Genomic DNA, 19,580 nt, shown 5'->3' on the forward strand with positions numbered 1-19,580 from the left:
GCCCCTGGCACGGAACCTCCCCTGGGCTGCCTCCGGCCCCTGGCACGGAACCTCCCCTGGGCTGCCAGTGTGGCCTCTGCCCACAGGCCTGACACATCCTGTCCTGCATATGGGCGAAGCACAGCTACGGTCACCTGCCCTTCCAGACCCCAACACTGGTCTCCACCTAGGAGCCTTACCCAAAAGGCCTCATGGGATTCAAAGTCTGGGGTCACACGCAGCTAGAGCCCGCCTGCTCCTGTCCACCCAGCCCGTCTCTAAGCACACAGGCCCCGCATCTCCACCAGGAGCCCCTATGGAAGCCGCCGCTTCTGGAGTGTATTCACATCCTCCAGGAGAAGCTCAGACAGAACTGGGCAGTCTAAGGCCAGGAATCTCAGCTCTCCCTCCTACCACTTTGGACCAGATAGCTCTGGGTCTGAGGGCGTCCTGTGCTGCCTGGGATGCATAGCAGCATCCTGGCTCTACCCACGAGACCCCAGCAGGAACTTTCTACCCCTGCTGTAACAACCAAGAGAGGTCTCTAGCAATGGCCAAAAGTTCCCTGGCAAATTCAGCTCTAGGTGGGCGCCACAGGTTTAAAGGTATCATATGCATAAAATATCTCTGAGGACTTTATCTTCTTTTAAAATTTAAAGTTTTAAATTTAAAGCCATCTAATGTCCTGTTCCACAGTGTATGTGCTGTGCTATCATACCAAGATGTAGTCAATTGACATTCTGAGGAGGGCTTGATCCATGGCTGTATTGGCCTCCAAGATGTGTCACCATGGGAGGGCCATGGAGATGGGCCACCAGAGCAGATGATGAGCTGCGCCTCTGCTCTTCTACCAGGGTGGCAACAAAGCCACTCAGAAAGGGCTGGATATAGAAAATGGCATCCTCTGCAGGCTGAGGCAGAGGATCCCAGAGGAGCCCCTGCTTGGGAGAAGCTCTTGCCTAGCCAAGCTGTGCATGGAGCTGTGTGTCACCAGACTCCCTCTGCTGTCCTCTCCCCAGGGACTACTTCATCACCTGCCCCACGATCAACATGGCCAGACGCTGGGCAAAGACAGCCCAAGGAAATGTCTTCATGTACCACGCCCCGGAGAGCTACGGCCATGGCAGGTAAGAGAGCTGTGTGGCCTGAGGAGGGGCAGGCAAAGAACATGGCCTGGTGGAGGTCCCTGTCACTGTTGTGATGAGCCAGAGGGAGTCTGAGACAAAGGGGGCCTGGGGACAAAGTCTTGGATCAGTGGCATGGGGTACTGCACTAACCTCGCTATGCCTGTGTCATTGTTACAAGGTGGGAATAATAGAAAGAACCACTTTATCTCTCTCCGACTTCAGACAGAAAAAGTAAAACAGGAGATGTGGAAGCCACACAAGGGATGATGCACTTTGGAACTATGGCATTAATTCTTTGTTAGGAATTGATTCACTTGGCTCATGTATTACTCCTGTGTGTGGTACCTCTAGAAACAAAGCACTTGCCTAAGAAAATGATTCTTCAATGTGTGAAAAAGGGTTTTTTTGTTTGTTTGTTTCCAACTGAAAGAAAGGGCAGGAGTCAGCGTCCTAGGGCCTCCTTTCTCTTTCCCCTGGACACCCGTGCTGGCCTTCCGCTCTCTGTCTCAGGCCGTAGGGCCAGCATCGCAGTTCAGATCCCTTGGCTGATCCTCGTGAAGCCACTGGTCAGTCCCCCCAGACACACTGTCTCTTAGTCACTGCAGTGAGGATTCATTGCCACACTAGTCTTGCCCAGGAGGAGCATTCAGCCCACTGCCAAGAGCCTGTAGCAAAGTCAGTTCCTCAGGAGCCGCCGGAGGCCCGCAGCAGTGGGGCATGGCGGTACACACCGGCCGCCGCAGCACTCTGGGCAGTGCGGCAGGAGTCACAAATTCAAGCCCTGTCTCCAAATAGAAAGTGAACAAAATGGCCGAGATAGTAGCTCAGTCTGAAAGCCCTGGGTTTAACCACCCAAACCATTCTCTTCCAAAACTATGCCCACACCTTTGCTCCCCAAAGTGTACAGTGATGAAAGGATGAGAAACCTGGGCACACACCAAGGCAAGCAACAAAAGCAAAAGCATTCCTGTGCGTCCCACAAAATGAGCGGTGCCAGGGCCTGGGGTCAAGGCTGAGAGCCTCAGACACTGGCTGCCTCAGTGATGGAGGCTGAGGAGAGGAGTCCAAGTGCAGGCTGGGCCAGCTCTTCTGAAATAGGAGTGGGTCCAGGCCCGTCCCCTGCCGCTGGCAGCCGGGCACACCATCAGTTGTGGACCATGGCCTCTCCCAGTGCCTCTCCACTCCTCCTTGCTTTCTACATCTGTCTTTGGCTCTGAATTTTCCCCTTCTGTAGGAACATCAGCCACACTGCACTAGGTCTCACCCTAATGACCTTGGTTTGACCTAATCAATTCTGGGAAGAAAGAGCCTTGCTTTGAACAAGGCAGCATTCTGAGGTACTGGGCTGAGGACTCCAGTGGGTGGCTGGAGGGGTGCAGCGAAGCTCACGCCCCCATCCTCCACCCAGAGCAGCAGAGCCCTGCTAGGGCCCTCCTGAGTACGAAGACCCTGCTGGCTGGTTAGCCTGGAACTGGGCCTCTGCAGAGAGCCGTCTGCCAGTATCCAGTCATGTCTCCTACCCTCTGCAGCCAGACTGGCCTCTTCTCTTGCTGAGTGACCTCCGCTTGTCCCTCCAGAGATCTTCAGATGGGCCCGCTGCTGGCTCATGGACCCGCCCACGAGAAAGCCCCTTTCAAGGTGTCTGTGAGTCTTCATGGCTCAAGTTCGCTTTCCTTGGAGCCTCGGGCACCGGGCACAGCTGGGGACGAGGCAGGTGTTCAGGCATCCTGCTAAGAGCAGAGGTGACTCAGCCACTGCATCTGATGATCATGTTCCTTGGGACTCAGTTTTACCATCTGTAAAGTGGAAGTAGGGAGGCAGGCATGGCTGGAAACTGATTCTTGCATGGAACCTGCACCTGAGGCGCCTGTGAATTGGAGAGCGAGGAGTTTCTGTGCCCCCAGGACCCTCTCCAGCTCACAGCCAGAGCTCGGGAAGTGCAGGAAGCCCACTCAGTTCAGGGAGGCTTGGACCCTGAGCCCAGGGATCCCTAAAAGCATGTCTGGCTCAGCTTCTGTCATTTCCAGAGGAGACACACTCAGAGCCACCAATTCCTCTGTGATGTGGCTGTGGGCATAGAGGCAAATCAGTGTCGTGGTGAAAGGCAGGGGCACTGGCACCTACTTTTGTTAGGGATTGTGTCATCAACTCTGATCTCAGTGACCTTCAGTAAATTGCGCCATCTCTTCAGTGACTCGGGTCCTTCCCCTGAATAGGAGCTGTCGGGGCTATCCGAGCACGTAGAGAGCAGCCCTGGTGCACCCTAGGGGCTAGGAGAGTCTTAGGGTTCTCAGCTGTCAGAACGTGCTCTTGACAACATCCTGCGCAGACAGCTTCCCCCTGCCACGGTCACCACGGGGCCACCCACAGAGCAGACACTGGGATTGGCAAACAAAGCATAGGAAGGGAGGCTTTGCTTGTTGCCAAGTTTATGTTTTCTTCCCCAGAAGATAAGATGAATCTCCGTTTGTCTGTCTCTATGATCCTCCCTCTCCATTTCACTCTCTTTCCCTGCCCTGGAGCTGTCACACCTTTCATTTTATTTCTGGCTCAAGTCTACGCACTTAAAATCCATGCATGCATGCTACATTCCCAGCCATCTGCCTTGCACCCCCCTTCTGTTGGCATCTATTAGACTTCCTGGCAAAAGCCAATGAACAATACACAGTAAATTAGTGCTTCCTCACAGACCATTTCTGTTTGATCGCAGAATATCGCTGAGGTTTTCTGTGGCCTACTGGACTACAGATGAGATTTCTGTCCCTGAAACTGGGGGTAGGAGGAGGGAAGGGAAAATCTATGAGGAAAGACGAGCCATGCTGGACGGGGTGGGGAGACAAAGGAATCGGAATCTAGAGACTAAGAGGCGCCTGTAGGATTCTGATTCAGAGACTCACAGAATACAGAAGGTGATCTCTCCTCGCGCCTTCACTTTACAAAGAACAGACGGCCAGGAAATGAAGGGGCTGTATCCCTGCTCCAAGCCGGGAAGAGACTGTCCAGGGCAAGGCCTGCCTCTCGCGGGCTCTGCAGCTTTCTCTCGGCTGCACCCACATCAGCAAAACCCTGAGGAGCACTTCCCACTTAGCAGCTCTTGGGGCCGGCAAGGGGATTCACCTCCCTGAGCCTTCTAGGCGATCCGTAGATGGAATAGTACTGTCCGTCCCATACAAGTCCTGTGAGGGCTCAGGGACCCCACACAGTGTTTAGCCCAAGACTTGTATCTGGACGTGTGTGTGTGTGTGTGTGTGTGTGTGTGTGTGTGTGCGTGCATGTGCACAAGGGCGGCACACACGCATATCTGGCAGGCTTTGACTCCAACATCTCTGTTGATGTGAGGACTAAATCACCTGAGGTTTTCCTCTTCTCAGAACAACTTCCTTCACCTCACTCACCCCAGCTGTGACATTGCACAAAGTGCACAGTGTAGGTTTAATACAAGTGAGGTCGTAAATGCCCAACATTTGCTAGTGAGGGTTCCTTTCCTTTTTGAAAGAATAAGGCTCTGATAAGAAACATAAATAAAGATGACTAAAGGACCAGCAATGTTCCTCCTTTATAAATTGCCCCAATTTAAGAAAACAAAGCTATAAATTCTAGACTAGAGATACTTGGTCACCGCTGCGTTTGTGTTCTAGACACTCATGTGCACTCCAGGGCCCTTAGCTACTCCAGACTCGCACTATTATCTCTTCAGGCAACTGCTGTGGTGTTTTGGAAGCAACCAACCCAAGAACATATTAAGCAGCTGGATTCTTGAATTGGGTCCATCAGCCTTAGCTGCATCCTGTGTGATTAACAAGATTATTTCCCAATATAGGCGAGCATCAGTCATTTTCTGAAACTAACCAGTTCAACTCCATGACACAGTGGGGCTCACTCTGTATTTCCTTGGCAGTACTGGTTCAACAACCCTGTACCTGTGCTGAGGGTGGGTCAGCCCACAAGGCAAAGAGGGCTGCTGCCTGGACAAAGACCATCACCAAGATCAGCTCAGAGCAGCTGGTAGAACTGTAGCATGAGGTACAAAGAGGCCAGGGAGAACTCTCTAGAAAGGTATGATCCCATTATATATTTGAGCAGTGAGCAATCCCAGGACTGTTAAATGCTGAGGCCCCGAGGTATGGAAAGCCCAAGGGAGCTGGGGATTAAAAAAGAGGTCACTTAGAGGTTCGTGGGAAAAGAAAGGGCCATGTAGATCTCTGGGGGCTGTAAGTCCTATCAGGCAAAGGGTTAATATTTTATTTGAGTGTGAAGGGAAGTCATCGAAGATATTTAAACAGACATGCTATCTAGAGCGATGTTTCTTTTAGTCGTATGCCAAACACAGCTCATTGAAACACTGGGTGTCTTCTTGTTGCTGTTGCTATAGTTATTGATAGAATGTAGCACAAAATCCCGATCCAATATGAGGGGTGGTCAGCCAGTCAGAAGAAGCCATTAAAATGCAAAATTATAAAAACATGATCCTGATCATTATGGCTATATAACTTAAACATGTTATTTTAACTTTAAGCCTGCATGCTCTTCCCATTCTTTGGGTGCTGGGTCAGAGGCTCCCTTTGAATTTCCTCTAAACCCAGAAATAAAATGTGTGGTTCACAGTTTCTAGGGTAAAGCTCTGGGAGGTGGGACTCCACATGGTAGAGCACTTAATCATATGGTAGGATCCTAGGGGCAGGTAGAATGGGACAGAGCTGTGGTTCTTAGCACCACACCTGCTGATGGGCACAGGTGTGTTGAGTCTGGATGCTTTGGCATTTCTATGACACTTCAAGGGGGTGGTGTATGAGGTATTTGGGACAATCCTGTCATATTGAAGTTAAGACTGTTCTTCAAGACAAAAACATTAGCTCTTCTGGCTTTGGGGAATTCAGGAAATGTCTTAAATATTTCATTTGGGGACGTGGTGGGGCTGTATTATTTAAAGAAAATTGGGGAGTTTGTGTTTAAAGGATTGCATAGCAAGTCCATTTATAAAACAAGCCATTTGTAATGCCTATAATTACTTTCTTGATTAATTCATAGGCAGAAACTGAGCTTTTGTAGATTAGATTTGCCCAAGAAGAGGCAGAGGTTTTGATTTCTAAGTGATTCAACAATTCTTATCCTCTCCTAAAACCAACCAACCAACCAACAAATAAACAAAAAAAAAACCCTCAAAACAAGAAAAAAAGAAGCCTGGGATGCAGTAGGACTTGCTGGCCTGCCTGCCCCCTTGGTGTCATTGGAAGCAATGACCTGAAGATGCTAGCTAGAGATAAGAAAGGGAGTGCGCTTTATGGGGAAGAAGCTGAAGATTTGGCCCCACAATTGCAAGGGCATGCGCAGACACCCCTGTGACAGCTGCAGGCTCTCTCTGGTCCCACCAGACTGACCATAGCAAAGCCACCCTGTCCTGTATCAGGGGGTCAGTGGCAACTGTCCTGTACAGGCCGGGCTCAGCCTACCTTGCGGTGAGGCCGTGGCCCTGGGCTGGCTTTGCTAATGCTACCTCAGCCAGGCTGGGTGATGCTTCCTGACTCTGCAAGTGGAGCTCCAGCCAGGGGCGTGCAGCGCTGGCAACCTCTGCGGCCTGGCCCATGCCTCTGCCTGCCTAGGATCCAGGCCTCGGCCACTGTGCAGCCCAGTGGGATGTAAGATGAGCAGGGTCTGAAGGGCAGGGCCAGGGCATGGTGCAGAAAGGGACGAGGCTGTCCTGGCAGCATGAGGTCCCCTCGGCTCACCTTCTCCCACATCGTGCTGCTCATAATTGTAAGGCACAGACAACTGGCTGAGACCCCACCGTTACCCAGCCCCAGGAGCCAGGACCTTCAGCTCTTCTGGTCTCAGGTCTCACTGTGCCCTGGACCAATGCCAGAAGGGTCTCGGCGAGCATGTCACTTAAGTGGTTCCCACACTCCAGGTTTTCTGCATTGGGAAAAACTCCAGTGTCACCTCTCAACACAACATGCCCACCAGGAGAGCCCACGGCCCTGCGTCCTGGCTGACTGCCTGGCTCCTGAGTGCCTCCTGGCAGCCCGTGCTCAGCCGCATGCCCCACGTGCTGCATTCTCCATGCAAAATGCAGCCCCCTCTGAGACTCTCAAGTACTCGCTGTGGTCCAGGTGCCTCCCTCGCTTCGTCTGCTTACTCACACTGCACTAGGTCAAGCCACGTGAACCCCGTACCCTCACTGCCCGTCACACCGCAGGCAGCATTCGTGTCTGAGAATCACTGGCTCCTCTGCATTTCCTGCTGGACCACGAGCTCCTTCACAGAAAGGCTGGCTTCCCCATCTTTTCCCTCCCACACCTGGCCGTGCCAGGACACAGTGGACATGTGGCCCCTGTCCGCTGCCTAGGTCCTTGGGCCTGCCACCGCCTGATCCTGTCACACTCCTCAGTGCATTGCACTCATATCTTAAAACTGAAACAAAACCATCTCCACACACACGCATGCACACATGAACAGACACATATACACACACAGAAAATCATGCCAGAGTATGGTGGCTGGTCAGTTCTCATCACACTCTGACTAAATGTAACTTTAACATTCTGGCATTGCCTCTGTGCTGGATGGCCGCTTCTCATTTTGGAAAGAATTTCCTCCTACCAGGTATCAGTGAGCAGGGATGGTCACACCCATTTTACTGATAGAAATGCCAAGGCCCAGAGAACCCACAGTGGCAGCAAGGCTGGGGCCGACTCACCCAGGAAAGCAGGGAGCGCTCTGAGGCTCTACTTGCCTTTCCTGTGCTGACGGAAAGATCTAATGTAGTCTGAGCTTACCGTGAGCAACTCTGAGCAGACAAGACAAAAACCGCGGTGCTTATAGCGGTGCTTATAGCGGAGGCAGCAAGCATCAGCTTGCAGCCGAGTGTGCCCAGCCCGAGCACTTACTTCTCCAGGGCCCACAGGCTTGAGTAAGCACGTCCCACTCAAAGGAGCCAGTGTGCGGTGGCCTGTCTGCGAGCACCGCTGCTGGGCTCAGGAGTGTGCGCCTTTTACTCGCTCAGGCTCTGAAGTGTCCTCCCATGTCTCTGCTCGTGTTCATTACAGAGGTCCATGTCTTCCTCCAGAGGATCTCGGGGCTCCCACCCAGGGCCCAGACATGCCAAGGTGTGGCCCTCCAGTCCCCAAGTCCCGTCCTCCCAGGCTCCCGCTCTGAGACCCTCCTCCAGATGTCAACTTTACACTGCTCAAAATAACTCCAGCATCCTGATACAGATCTGCCCTGTAGGGAAAACGGGCCGGACATTCTCATACCCACCAAACTCTCGCTCAAGCATGCAGGATGGGCTGGAATGCAAGACCTTCCCCCAAGAACCCGCCCACTGGCCTTCCAGAGGTCAAGGCTGCAGTGGGCGGAGCTGATTGGCCCCTGCTCCCAGCAGCCAGTTGTGTGTGCCTCTTCCCCTCCCCCTTGTTCAGTGATGTCACTTTGACAGTCTGAATGTGGCTATGATGAAAGTATTTGCGATCTGGAAGTTGGCAAACGCTGCAAGTAAGACCTCCCTCTCTGTTGAGAGTCACTGCTGGCCCAGCACTCGTTCATCACTGGCCTTTCCGGACAGTGTGGTAGTGTATGGAGCATCTCCCAAGAGAGAGGAATGGGAGCCAAGTGTGATGGTGCACACCTGCAGTCCCAGCACTGCTGGAGGCTCAGGCAGGAGCAGCACGGATTTCAAGTCAGGGCAACTTAGTAACTTAGCGAGACCCTGTCTCAAAACAAAAACTGAAAAGTTCTAAGAATAAAGCCTATTGCAAAGGCCCTGGACTCACTCCCAAGTGATCTCAAAAACTACGATCCACGTAGACACATTTTCACATAACGTCAGGTGGCACAAAGCCTGCAGTGTCCCTGGACTAAATCTGCATTCCTAACCCTATAGGTGCCCCTGGGGAAAAGAAAGAAATGAGGGCAAATGAGTCAGAAATGGGGCCAGAGGCCTGGAAGTCCCACAGCTGACGGTGTCATGAGTTCGCAGATGAGACGCTGAGGCCCATGAAGCTTCCTCTTGTCCAGGTTCATAGATGTGGCCTGCCTGAGCTAGGTTCTGCATGAAGACATGGTTTCCAGAGTTTGCCTCCGCTTCCTCGGCCCTGCAGGGCTGCAGAAGACCACTGTCTTTAGAGGGAACAGTAGACAGGGCCACCATGGTGGGAAAAATATGGCTTCTTGGAGTGTCTGCTTTCTCAACCTCGATACCCATGGATCCCTTATCTGATGTGACAAAGGGATCGGCAGATGGGACCAATGACCCTGGTAGGCCCAGCCTAATCCCTGAGGCCTTCAAAGCAGAAGGAGGAGGCAAAAGTGTGTTACAAGGATGTGGATGAGGACCCGCCCTCTGGGGACGTGGGACTCACCCTCCAACTGTAGTAGTGAGAACGCAAAGACGTGTGTCCTGGACTTCAAGCACACACCTAAATACACAGGTCAAGGATTGGCCCCCCGGAGCCTTTGGGAGGAACGCAGCCTGCTGGAGCGTGACTTTAGCCCAGTGCGGTGCTCTGTAGACCTCGGCAGTGTGAGATGCCACATGTGCTATTTGGAGTCCCTGAGCTGTGGTCACTTCCTAATGCAGCAACCACACACGGTTCAGCCACAGTCCCACTTCTCAGGAAGTGGGCTGCTTCAACTTCCTCCCAATTTGAGGGATGGGGACAAGTGGTACTGGGCAGAAAGGCAGGCAGACAGCAAGGAAGAGAGCAGAATGTGGTCCCTGTGGACCCTGGGCCTCCTGGCTGCCCCGTGGAATGGTTCTTGGGCCTCAGCAAGAAAATGACCACTTTGAGCCCATTTCCTGCATGACTGTTAGAGGTAACAATGTCTGTCACTTGTCATCATGAGGGTAACATCGTGACTTTACATCTGTAAAGTACTCAGTGCTGGTCTTTATGAGTCCTTGCTCTTGTAACTAGAACTTCTACCTGCCTGACATTTTAGTCTCACCTTTATTTTCCCTTTGGGGTCTAAATATGTCTGTTCTTAGTGCCCTGCCCATGGCATACAGCCCAGATTTGGTCCTGGGGGACTCGGGTTTGAGTACTGGCTTTCTGGGTCTCTAGTGTGACACTGTGTTGTTGGGAGTCATTGGCTATCCTCTGGGAGGTATATGGTTCTAGTGCTCTAGCAGGAGGAAGACTGAGTCAAAGACAAATCAAAAGACTCACCTACAGTGATGGAGTCAGTATGCTGCAGAGCCCAGTCCCACTGCCTGGCTCAGCCAACCTCCATCCTACACTCTGCTACAGTCACAAGCACACCTGGCTACGACATTCATTGTCAGACATAAGACAGTGGGCTTGAGCCCTCAGAAGTGCACCAAGTAAGGTCTTGGCATCAGGCCCAAGTACTTGAGTCATCACCCTGGTCTCCACCTTCTGCACTTGATGTTCCCCTTCAAAGCCCTGCACTAGAGAGGGCTTCATGAGAGCCCTGTGTGGAGGGCTCCTTATCCCAGTGTCCTGGGCGATCCTCCCATCACAGCCTGGGACGGCTGGATGCTGACCATGCACCGCACGTAAGGGAATGAGTCACGCAGGTGGTCTTTATCCAGGAGCTACCTCCTTGTGCTCTACCTGAAAACATGTGCCGGGCTCATGTGCCTGCTCTCAGCATGATGAGAACCATGTGTGCCACGTTAGAGCTCTGCCCTTACCTCAAAGGCTGCTGGCCACTTGGGAAAGTGGGGTCCTGAGGAGAAGGACCCAAGCCCCACTCCTTCCCTGGAAGGTCCTGCTGCCCACACCAGCACATCCCGACCATCACTACGGCCATGTGAGCAGGTGTTCACACACCCATTCCATAGTCAGGGAGGGGGGTATCCGGGGGACAGGTGACTCACCGGGTGTCACCCAGCCCAAAGAGGAGGGCACCAAGATGCAGGAGTGCTGCTTGCCTGGGGCCTAGCACTGTCCCTGTTGTGCTTCCTGCAAGTAGCTTTGAGCTAGCTCTTCTGTTCCATTTACTATGTGTTTCTGAGACAATTCAAGAGATGTCCTTGGCCTTCATGTTCCTCACTTGTGAAACTGAGAGATAATCCTTGAATAAGTGAAGGCTGCCTGCTTAGTTGTGGAGCAGTGTTTCTCCCCAGGATCCCTCCCGCTTGTGACACAAGCTGCTATCTCAGCACTTGCCCAAGCCACTCTCAGGCCCAATAACTCACTTAAAAGGCTCCTACAATTCATGGCAAGAAGCAGTGCTCATAGCAGTGATTACTGTAGGGACAGTGTCAGCCAGAGGAAGAGGGCATGGTGCCGTGCCCAGGGGCCTGCAGCATGAGGCTTCATGTCTGCTCCCTGTGGCTGTGGACGCAGTCTTCCCTTCGCACAGAAGTGTAAAGGTGCTGAGCGGTGTACGGGTTTGGTGCTCACAGCATTTCCTGGGCTAAACTCTGTGTGTGGTGGTTTTAGCCTGGCCAGTCCCCCGCTTTAGAACCTTCAGGCATGGCAGCAGCTCCTTTACAATCCCATATGCCCTTCCTCTGCCTTCCACAAAGGCTCTCCTGTCAGGCAGGACTTGTCTCCCAGGAGCAAGGTGAGCCCAGAGCTCTCTCTGGGAAAAAGCCACATTTTTTGCTACACAATAATAAAGTGTCTCCCAGTGCTTCCACCCTCACTCTCCTGGTGCAGTGCCCACTCTCAGTGTCCCTCCAGGGCCCAGAGTACGCTGGCTCCTCAGTTGTCGCCACAGGCTCTGCACACTCAAGCCCCTGGAAGTCTCCCAAGTTGCCATTCTCCCCGCCTGCTGCTTACTAGAGATTCAGCTCAATCCCACTGTGTGTTTATTAACGACTACCACGCACCAGATGCCAGGGTGGATTACGTGGATAAACACCAACTCTCAGGGCTTGCAGTGCTGCTGGCTACATAGGGAAAAGGTTGATGCAGAGGAGGAGCTCCAAACCTGAGTTCCTTTTATTATTGCATCAAAGGATAGGTGAGCAGGCAGTGTGAGTCCATGGGTGGGTATGTCAAAGGACGTCCTGTGGGGAAATTGCTCGCGGCCGCTGCTGCTCAGTGTGGTCAGTGTAGGCAGCATCTAGGCCGTAAACCGCCCCGCTGGCTTTCAGGCTCAAGGCCAAGCTGCGTCTCAGCCTACTGAGCACTTCATGGGAATCTTGTTTTTCCTTTTAATGTATTTGGTACAGGCTCTCACTGTGCACCTCAGAGTCATAGTGATCTCCTATTTTCAGCCTCCCCAGTGTTGGGATTACAGATGTGTGCCATCATGCCTGGTCTCGGTGGCTGGCTCAGGGCGCCTGGGGGTGGGGCTGGTGCTGCATGTGGTATGGGGGATGGCATCCCGGTCCCTGCACTTGCCTAAGTGGGTGCTTAGTCTGCTGAGCTACCTGGCCAGCCCTACTCCATAGCAATCTTAAAAATCCTGCAAAGCAGGGGAGTCTTTGTTTGGGGAACAGTATGGGTTCGGGTCTCATTTAGTTGCTCCAGTGGGTTACTGATCCCTAACTTTTGCCTCTTCTTGCCCTTTGTGCCCCCAGCCTGGAGTTGCTGGCAGATGTGCAGTATGCTTTTGGGCTTCCTTTCTACCCTGCCTATGAGGGGCAGTTTTCCCTGGAGGAGAAAAGCCTGTCACTGCAAATCATGCAATTCTTGTCCAATTTCATCAGATCTGGGTGAGTAGATGACCTGTCCTGAACTCTGTCATGTGCTCCCCTCCCCGGCCCTCCCATCTGAAAGCAAAGGCCACCACAGTCTGCCTTCCTCCCTAGCTGCTGGGAGCACGGGCCATCACCCTCCCTGTCTCACTTCCTTGCTAGCCGAAGACACCTTCATATAGATTCATCTTCCTGATGGCAGCTTCTTGTCATGTCCCTCTATGATCTGGCCACATTTCACAGCTCTCCATGGGTGTTTTTGTCTGTGCGTGTCCTGTGTGTAGGAGGTGACATGGAATGCCTGGCCCTACCCATAGATGTCAGTCGTACCCGCCCATCCCTGTCATGACAACCAGAGCTGTCTTGGGGACTGACCATCATTCCTATAGGGTGGTGGGGTGGGGGTGGGCACCCCTGGGAGGACAGCCAGCCTCCCCAGGAGGCTGAACCCCTGCTGGGGTGTGAGCCACAGGCCATTGGGACCCACCTCGCTCCCCTTCTTCCCATCTCCTCCAGTCCTGGCCAGGACTGCAAGGCACTGCACTCCCTCACTGCCCAGGCCTGGGCCTTCCATCCTTTAGACTCTGTTTCCTTTTGCCATCTTGCTGGATGTGTGTTCATTCTCAGGACTGTGATAGGCCCCTAGGGAAGGAAACAAGTAAAAAGAAAAATGTCCTGGTCCAGCAAGGCTGCAGAGTTCTGACACCTGAAGATGAAAGCCAAGCATAGGTCAAAGCAGGACAAATGAAGCTTTGGTCATTTCCTGTAGAGCTGAAATGAGAAAGACCTTTCTTCTAATCAGGGTTTTAGGAAGTATTTCCCTGAGAAGTGACATTTACACTGGGCCTTGAGTAGAGGGCACTGTGGGTGGAGAGGCGTGGGCCTGCTGGGCCATGTCTGAGGGGATGGAACGTCCTCTTCGTGGGAAGTTGACCTGTGGGTGGCACAGAGGTTCCTTTGCTCAGGGCCCATCCTGCTGCCTGGGCTTTGTGAAAACCACAGCATCCCAGAGACTGGTGATGGTATCCAGAGTGGAGGGCACCAGGCCCAAAGGGACATTATGGCCTCCTGAGCACTCAGAAAGACCGGAGGGCAGCGCCTGGTCCTGACCTGAGTGACAGTACTGGATCACAAGCTCACCTCTGTCCTTTGCACAGAAGGCCTGAGAGGAGTGGGCCAGGGACCTTTAGGCCTCGGTGCCTTTGGGGCTACTTAGGGTTCCACTTGGGGGCTGTCCCTGTGGTTCACACCTACCAATCAAAGCAAGTGACTTGGCCCTCAGAGACCTAGTGCAGACAGGAAGGGATCTCAAGTGATAAAGGAGAGATGCGTTTTTCTTAGGGATATTTCTTTCTGCTCCTTCCCCCAGAAACCCCAATTATCCACACGAGTTTTCACGGAAGGCACCCGAGTTTGCAGCCCTTTGGCCTGACTTTGTCCCAGGGGTTGGAGGAGAGAGCTACCAGGAGTTCAGCACCCTGCTTCCCATTCGCCAGGGCCTGAAACAAGCTGACTGCTCCTTTTGGTCCAAGTACATCCAGTCCCTGAAGGGGCTAGCAGGTAGGGAAGCCCAAGACTGCGGGGTGCAGAGGTTGGGGGAATGTGGTGCTAGTTATCAATCATAGCAGCTGCTGACTGGCTGTGTGCACCTACTGCTGGGCCTTGTGCCTGGGGCTGTGGGTTACTGGATGCTGGTGGCCCAGCCCCAGCCATGACTGCCATGTAGGGCTCTTTTCTCCAAGATCCTGCTGTTCTGATGGGGCCTGAAAAGGAAGCAAGAGAGCCCAAGGAGAGGAAGGCGGAAGGCTGCATGCTGAGCTCCTAGCCAGGAGCGCTAGTATAGAAGAGAGGTCCGGGTTCTGGACTTCAGCCTCCGAGCCCTTCAAGGGCTGGATAGAAATCTTGGACAGGCATTTCCAGCCCAAGAAAAACCATTTGCTCCCACACTTCCTGTTGCAGAAGTAATAAGGAGAGAAACTGAACCATAATAAAGGGATCAAGAATGTAATGATGAATCACCTGCCTAGCAAGCACAAGGTCCCGAGTTTGATCCTTAGTACTGCATGTGAGCATGTACACACACACACACACACACACACACACACACACACACGATGTAAAGATAAGCTTGATATCCTTGGGAAGCATCTAGCAGGTGGGGAAGTGAGAGATAGAACCTGGTGGGTGCCCTAAGCTTGCCTGGCACCAGGCTAGAAGTCTGTGCCCAGGCTAGTGGGGCCTAAAGGAGGGAGACTCCCTTCTCCCCAGTCTATGGTCCTCTGGTGAGGAGGGGTGGGAGAGGAACAGGAAACAGGCAAGACTTTGTCCAGTGCACATTAACTTCACTCCTGTACTGCTGGCTTCCAAGGCCAAACCCCAGAACCACTGGCCCTTGGCAGGGCCCTGTATTTGGGAGATGAATCTTCTTTCTAGAGGCCAGCACCTTTCTGGACCAATGGTAAAAGGACTGTGGAAGAGAATTCCCGAGCTGGCCTTGACCAACCTGGCTGCCCCTTTGTTTCAGATGGAGGCCTCGATGGGCAGTCAGCAGGGAGAGAAGATGAGGATTCGTTAGCTGGATCTGAACTGGAAGCAGACGTGCTGGATCTGCCAGAGCCAGGTCCCAAGGTCTACAGCAAGTGATGCTCCCTGAGCCCCCTCTACATCCACCAGTCACCTCATTCTCCAGCCACTTGTTTTTAATAAAGTGTCCACATGCATTAACACTTGTGTGACTGATTTGTGGATCCAGGGCGATTCTGGGGCAATGCCAAACTGCACTGTGATAGTCTTCCTGGGGTTTAAACGCAGCCTGCTATTTTTTCTAACAAATAACCATACACCAGGCCCTGTTCTGGATGCAGAAGAATCGAGGGCCTGGTCCTTCTGGAAGGAGAATCAGACAAGTAGAAGACTGTGATGGAAAGGGGGTCCATGGATGGTAGACCCCAGAGTGACAGTGCCAATCTGAGTGCTAGAAAGGATTTTTTCAGGCCAGTTCCCGAAATCAAGGTGGGAGACCAGACTGAGCTACACTGGCTTTGAGCCGGACACCACGAACTTGGAACCAAGACCACAAAGGTGGGGACAGTAAAGGGATGCATCCACAGGCCTGTGGCAAGGAGCTTGATGGCATTGCCTGCAGGTGACAGGGCCAGGCACAGGGGAGCAAAGTTACCACAGCAGCTTTAGGACAGTTTGGGTTCCTGGAAAGATTTCCTCCTCCTCATTTCTGAGGGACACACTTGTGAGAGCAAACCTTCATCAGCTCTCTCTGGAGGGATGAGAGGAGACGGCAGGAAGGGCAGGCGGGTCAAAGCAAGACATATGTGCTTATGGAAAGGCACTGAGAGAGCCACCAGTCTGTACAATGAATAATCATTGATAATGCAAAGAAAAAGCCAGTTCAAAATAAGGCAACAGTGGAAGAAGTAATTTTAAATCATCTTGATAGTCTCAGAATTTCAGTAGATACACAACCATGGGTGTGAAAAATATGCTACTATCTATAATAAAATTGAAAAGACATGGAAAACACGATAATTAGGCTTTTAGACGTTATACAATATTCCTTAAGTCAAAGTATTCCTCTCACCAAAGTAATCATAAAGTAAGAAAACACAGGATAATATATATAGAGAAATCTGAATAAAATAACATATGCATACAGCAATGTCATGTATATAATAATACAAAACTTACCCCACTTCCTCTGTGTCTCTGTCCCTCTGTCTCTGTTTCTCTATCTGTCTGTCTGTCTCTGTCTTCCCAGCTCTGCGTCTCTGTCTCCAAAAAATAAGTAGATGGAATTAGTCAGCAGTCTCTGTCACTTACATGACGCATTATAAAAGTGCTCTTACCCATAATCTCACTTGAGTCCAGACAAACGCAAGGCTGGTGTGCAGATTGGATGAAGCCCAGAAAGGCTCACAGTGCACTGAGGTACGTGCCAGGAGGCAGCAGAACGGGTCTCCAGGTCAAGGCGACGTTCCCTCCAGGAAAGAGCAGGAGACGCCGCCTCCTCAGCGTGTCATGGGATGCTGAAGTGAGGCACATGCAGTTTTGGCCACCTGTCGGCTGACTTGGAGAACTTCTTTTGAGTGCAGTGGTTCCCTGGTGTCGCGGCTTGGGTCTAGATGTCTCCCAGAGCCTCATGCAGTCACAAGTGGGGGCTTCAGAGGTGGCTGGACCTGCAGTGGTGACGCTGGGTCAGGGCTGTGTGATTACGGGATTAGTCCACTGATGGGTTTGGCAAGGTTCTGGGTAGGACTACGGGTGCACCACTCTGGGGCTGAGTGCTACTGCCCCCCAGGGGGGCTCAAGGAAGAGAATTGCCACTTGCTGCTCCTCTGCTTTGCTGCCTTCTGCCCACCATGAACTGTTCCTCCTCTGCCACACCCCTCTGCCACGGCACCCTACCTTGGAGCCAGCCAACTATAAACTGAAACCTCTACAACCTGAACTAAATCAACCTCTCCTCCTTTATCTTTTAGTGTTGAATATTTTGTCTCAGCAGTGTGCAAAGTCAGACAATGGTCTTCGCTATGGGCTGGACTCAGCGGGGAACATTCTCAGAACACTCATGCATGCCCCAGCTGTAGGACTAGAATCTCTGGGGGCTGAGGCCCATGCCTGAGCGTGAATACACAGTCAGTGATAGGCTCCACGGGCTGGGGAGACAGCTCAGTGGCACAAGTGCCTGCCTGGAAATTGCAACGAACTGAGTTCGACCCACAGTACTAAGTGCCATGCTGCCCTGGAACCAGGCATGGTGGTGCGCATCTGTAATCCCAGCTCTGGGGAGGCTGAGACAGGAGGATCACTACAAGTCCAGATGGCATAGAGAGACCCTGTATCAGTCAATCAATCCATCAATCTATCAAGTAAATAAAAAGTATTTTTGTTAAAAAAACAAAACAAAGCAGAATAGACACTGCTCTCTGTGGATTTCATTTTCTTACCTGGACTCAATTTACCAAGAAAGTGAGGAATATTTACAAAGGCTTAAGATGGAAGCAGTTTTGTTTTACTCCTCAATAGTGGTAGGGTAAGCAGTGCCCCCAAAGGTAAACCTGTCCTAATACCCCAAACCCATGAAGACCTGAACCAAGGCTCCATGCCAATGGGGAATCATCCGCTCTACAGCTACCAGGAATTACCCAGGCAGATCCAAAACAGTGACAAGAAATTTTAAGAGTGTAGAAAGGAGGAGACAAAGAGGACCAGAGAGAGGACAGCTTGCCAAGCGCATGGCCCAGCGTTGCTGGAGGAAGTGCAGCCACTGCAACCCAGCGAAGTTCAGAGCGTAGATTCTCCCTTTGCAGCACCAGAGGGAAAACCACTCCCTGAAACCTCCACTTCAGTCTGTTTGAGGTTCAGGCTGCATGTTCTCCCTCCCAGGACTGTAGGACAGCACACTTTATCACCCCACAACCAGGGAGGCAGGGCAGCTCCTCCCGGCCCATAGATTTGTGGTCTTTCCTTAGAGCAGCCACAGAACACAAATGAGTGAGTATAGGGGCTCCCATGCCTATTTTACCCACCCGGGGCCAAACCTCAGGCAGAGCTGGCTCAGTGTTTCTCTGATGAGGGGGCTTTCACCCCAGCCTAGTATCAAAACCCCACTTTCCCAACACTCGTTGTGATGATGGATGTGGTGACGGGTTAAGTTGCTGGGACCATTTCTCAATTACCCCTTTTGAGCCCTGCACATGTGTGTGGCTTGGGCCCACTGGGTGATGTCTTCTACTGTTTTGTTCTCAATCTTCAAAACCTGAGGTAGAAAACGTCCCATTTTAACATCCTGTCTAAGTAATAACGCCTACTTTGCAGATTTGCCTGCTGATTGAGGGCACCAATGTATGCGAACAGAAAGCAATGAAGTGCTGTTCGTAAAGCCCTGGGCAGGAACAAAGGGTTACTGTGCCTACCATGTCCCCATTGTCAAAGGCAAGTGTGGAAAAATCAGAGGACTCCAGAATCCAGGTTGTTAAGGCCTGGAACAGCTCTTAGAAAACCAAAGTGTCGGAGCTGTAACAGGCTGAGTCCCCGAGCTCGGAGCGCCAGATTTCCATGCGAGTGCTCTTTTCCGTGCAACGAAGGGACTTCCACTGGCATCATGGTAGTTATGTAGCCAGTTTCCACATGAGCTAGGCAAGCAGGTTTGCATTTGAGCAGCTACAAAGGCATGAAGGGCTCCTGAACTCCTCTCCATCTGTGTAGGTCAAGGAGGTCACAGCACACCCAGTACCAAGGCTAGGGTCACTCAACAGTCAAGAGTGGGGCATCTTGTCACATGGAGAACCAGATGTACACAAGATAGTTCATCTTGAATCAGGAAGGAAGAAATGTAGAAACTGTCGGGAAGCCCAGTCATGGGTCAACTTCCTCCAGAGCTGGCAGCACATGAGAGGACAGGAAAATGAGACCCACACCTTCTCCAGGGGAAGCTGCTTGGCAGCCCTGCTGCCCTACCCTTCACACCCATGAAGCCATCAGAAGAGCTGGGTCCAGGGCTGGCAAAATAGATCAGCAGACTAAGCACCTGCTTTGGCAAACACAGCTACTGGGGTTTGATCCCAGTATATAACACCGCACCGGCCTCATCCCTGGGGTGTGCTGAGTCACAGCCAAATTTGGGCATAGTGTCACATGCTTGTAATCTCAGCTCTGGGGAGGCTGAAAACAGGAGGATCTTTATGAATCTGAACTGCATAGAAACCCTGGACCAAATACATGAAAAATGAAGAAAAGAAAAAAGAAAGAAAGAAAATGCTGAGTCCAGGAACAATCCAGGACCCACCAACCCAGAAGACGAGGACAGCTCCTCTCAAGCCCTCCTGGGCCTCAGGACAATGGCTTCTGGG

At 52.1% G+C, this 19,580-nt stretch overlaps 1 protein-coding gene across 1 annotated transcript in view; it reads left to right on the top strand.

Annotated features, from left to right (window-relative positions):
- Tg (thyroglobulin) overlaps positions 1 to 15,423 on the top strand; it is a 230,967-nt gene extending 215,544 nt beyond the window's left edge. The window contains exons 45-48 of the mRNA XM_004642487.2: positions 999 to 1,106; positions 12,598 to 12,732; positions 14,084 to 14,274; positions 15,239 to 15,423. Of these exons, the coding sequence (XP_004642544.1) occupies positions 999 to 1,106; positions 12,598 to 12,732; positions 14,084 to 14,274; positions 15,239 to 15,357 (553 nt within the window). The 3' untranslated portion in view covers positions 15,358 to 15,423. The remainder of the gene's footprint in view (positions 1 to 998; positions 1,107 to 12,597; positions 12,733 to 14,083; positions 14,275 to 15,238) is intronic.
- The last annotated feature ends 4,157 nt before the right edge of the window (positions 15,424 to 19,580 follow it).

The sequence above is a fragment of the Octodon degus genome, unplaced genomic scaffold (genome assembly GCF_000260255.1).
Source record: "Octodon degus isolate 3935 unplaced genomic scaffold, OctDeg1.0 scaffold00154, whole genome shotgun sequence".
In the NCBI taxonomy this organism is placed as follows: Eukaryota; Metazoa; Chordata; class Mammalia; order Rodentia; family Octodontidae; genus Octodon; species Octodon degus.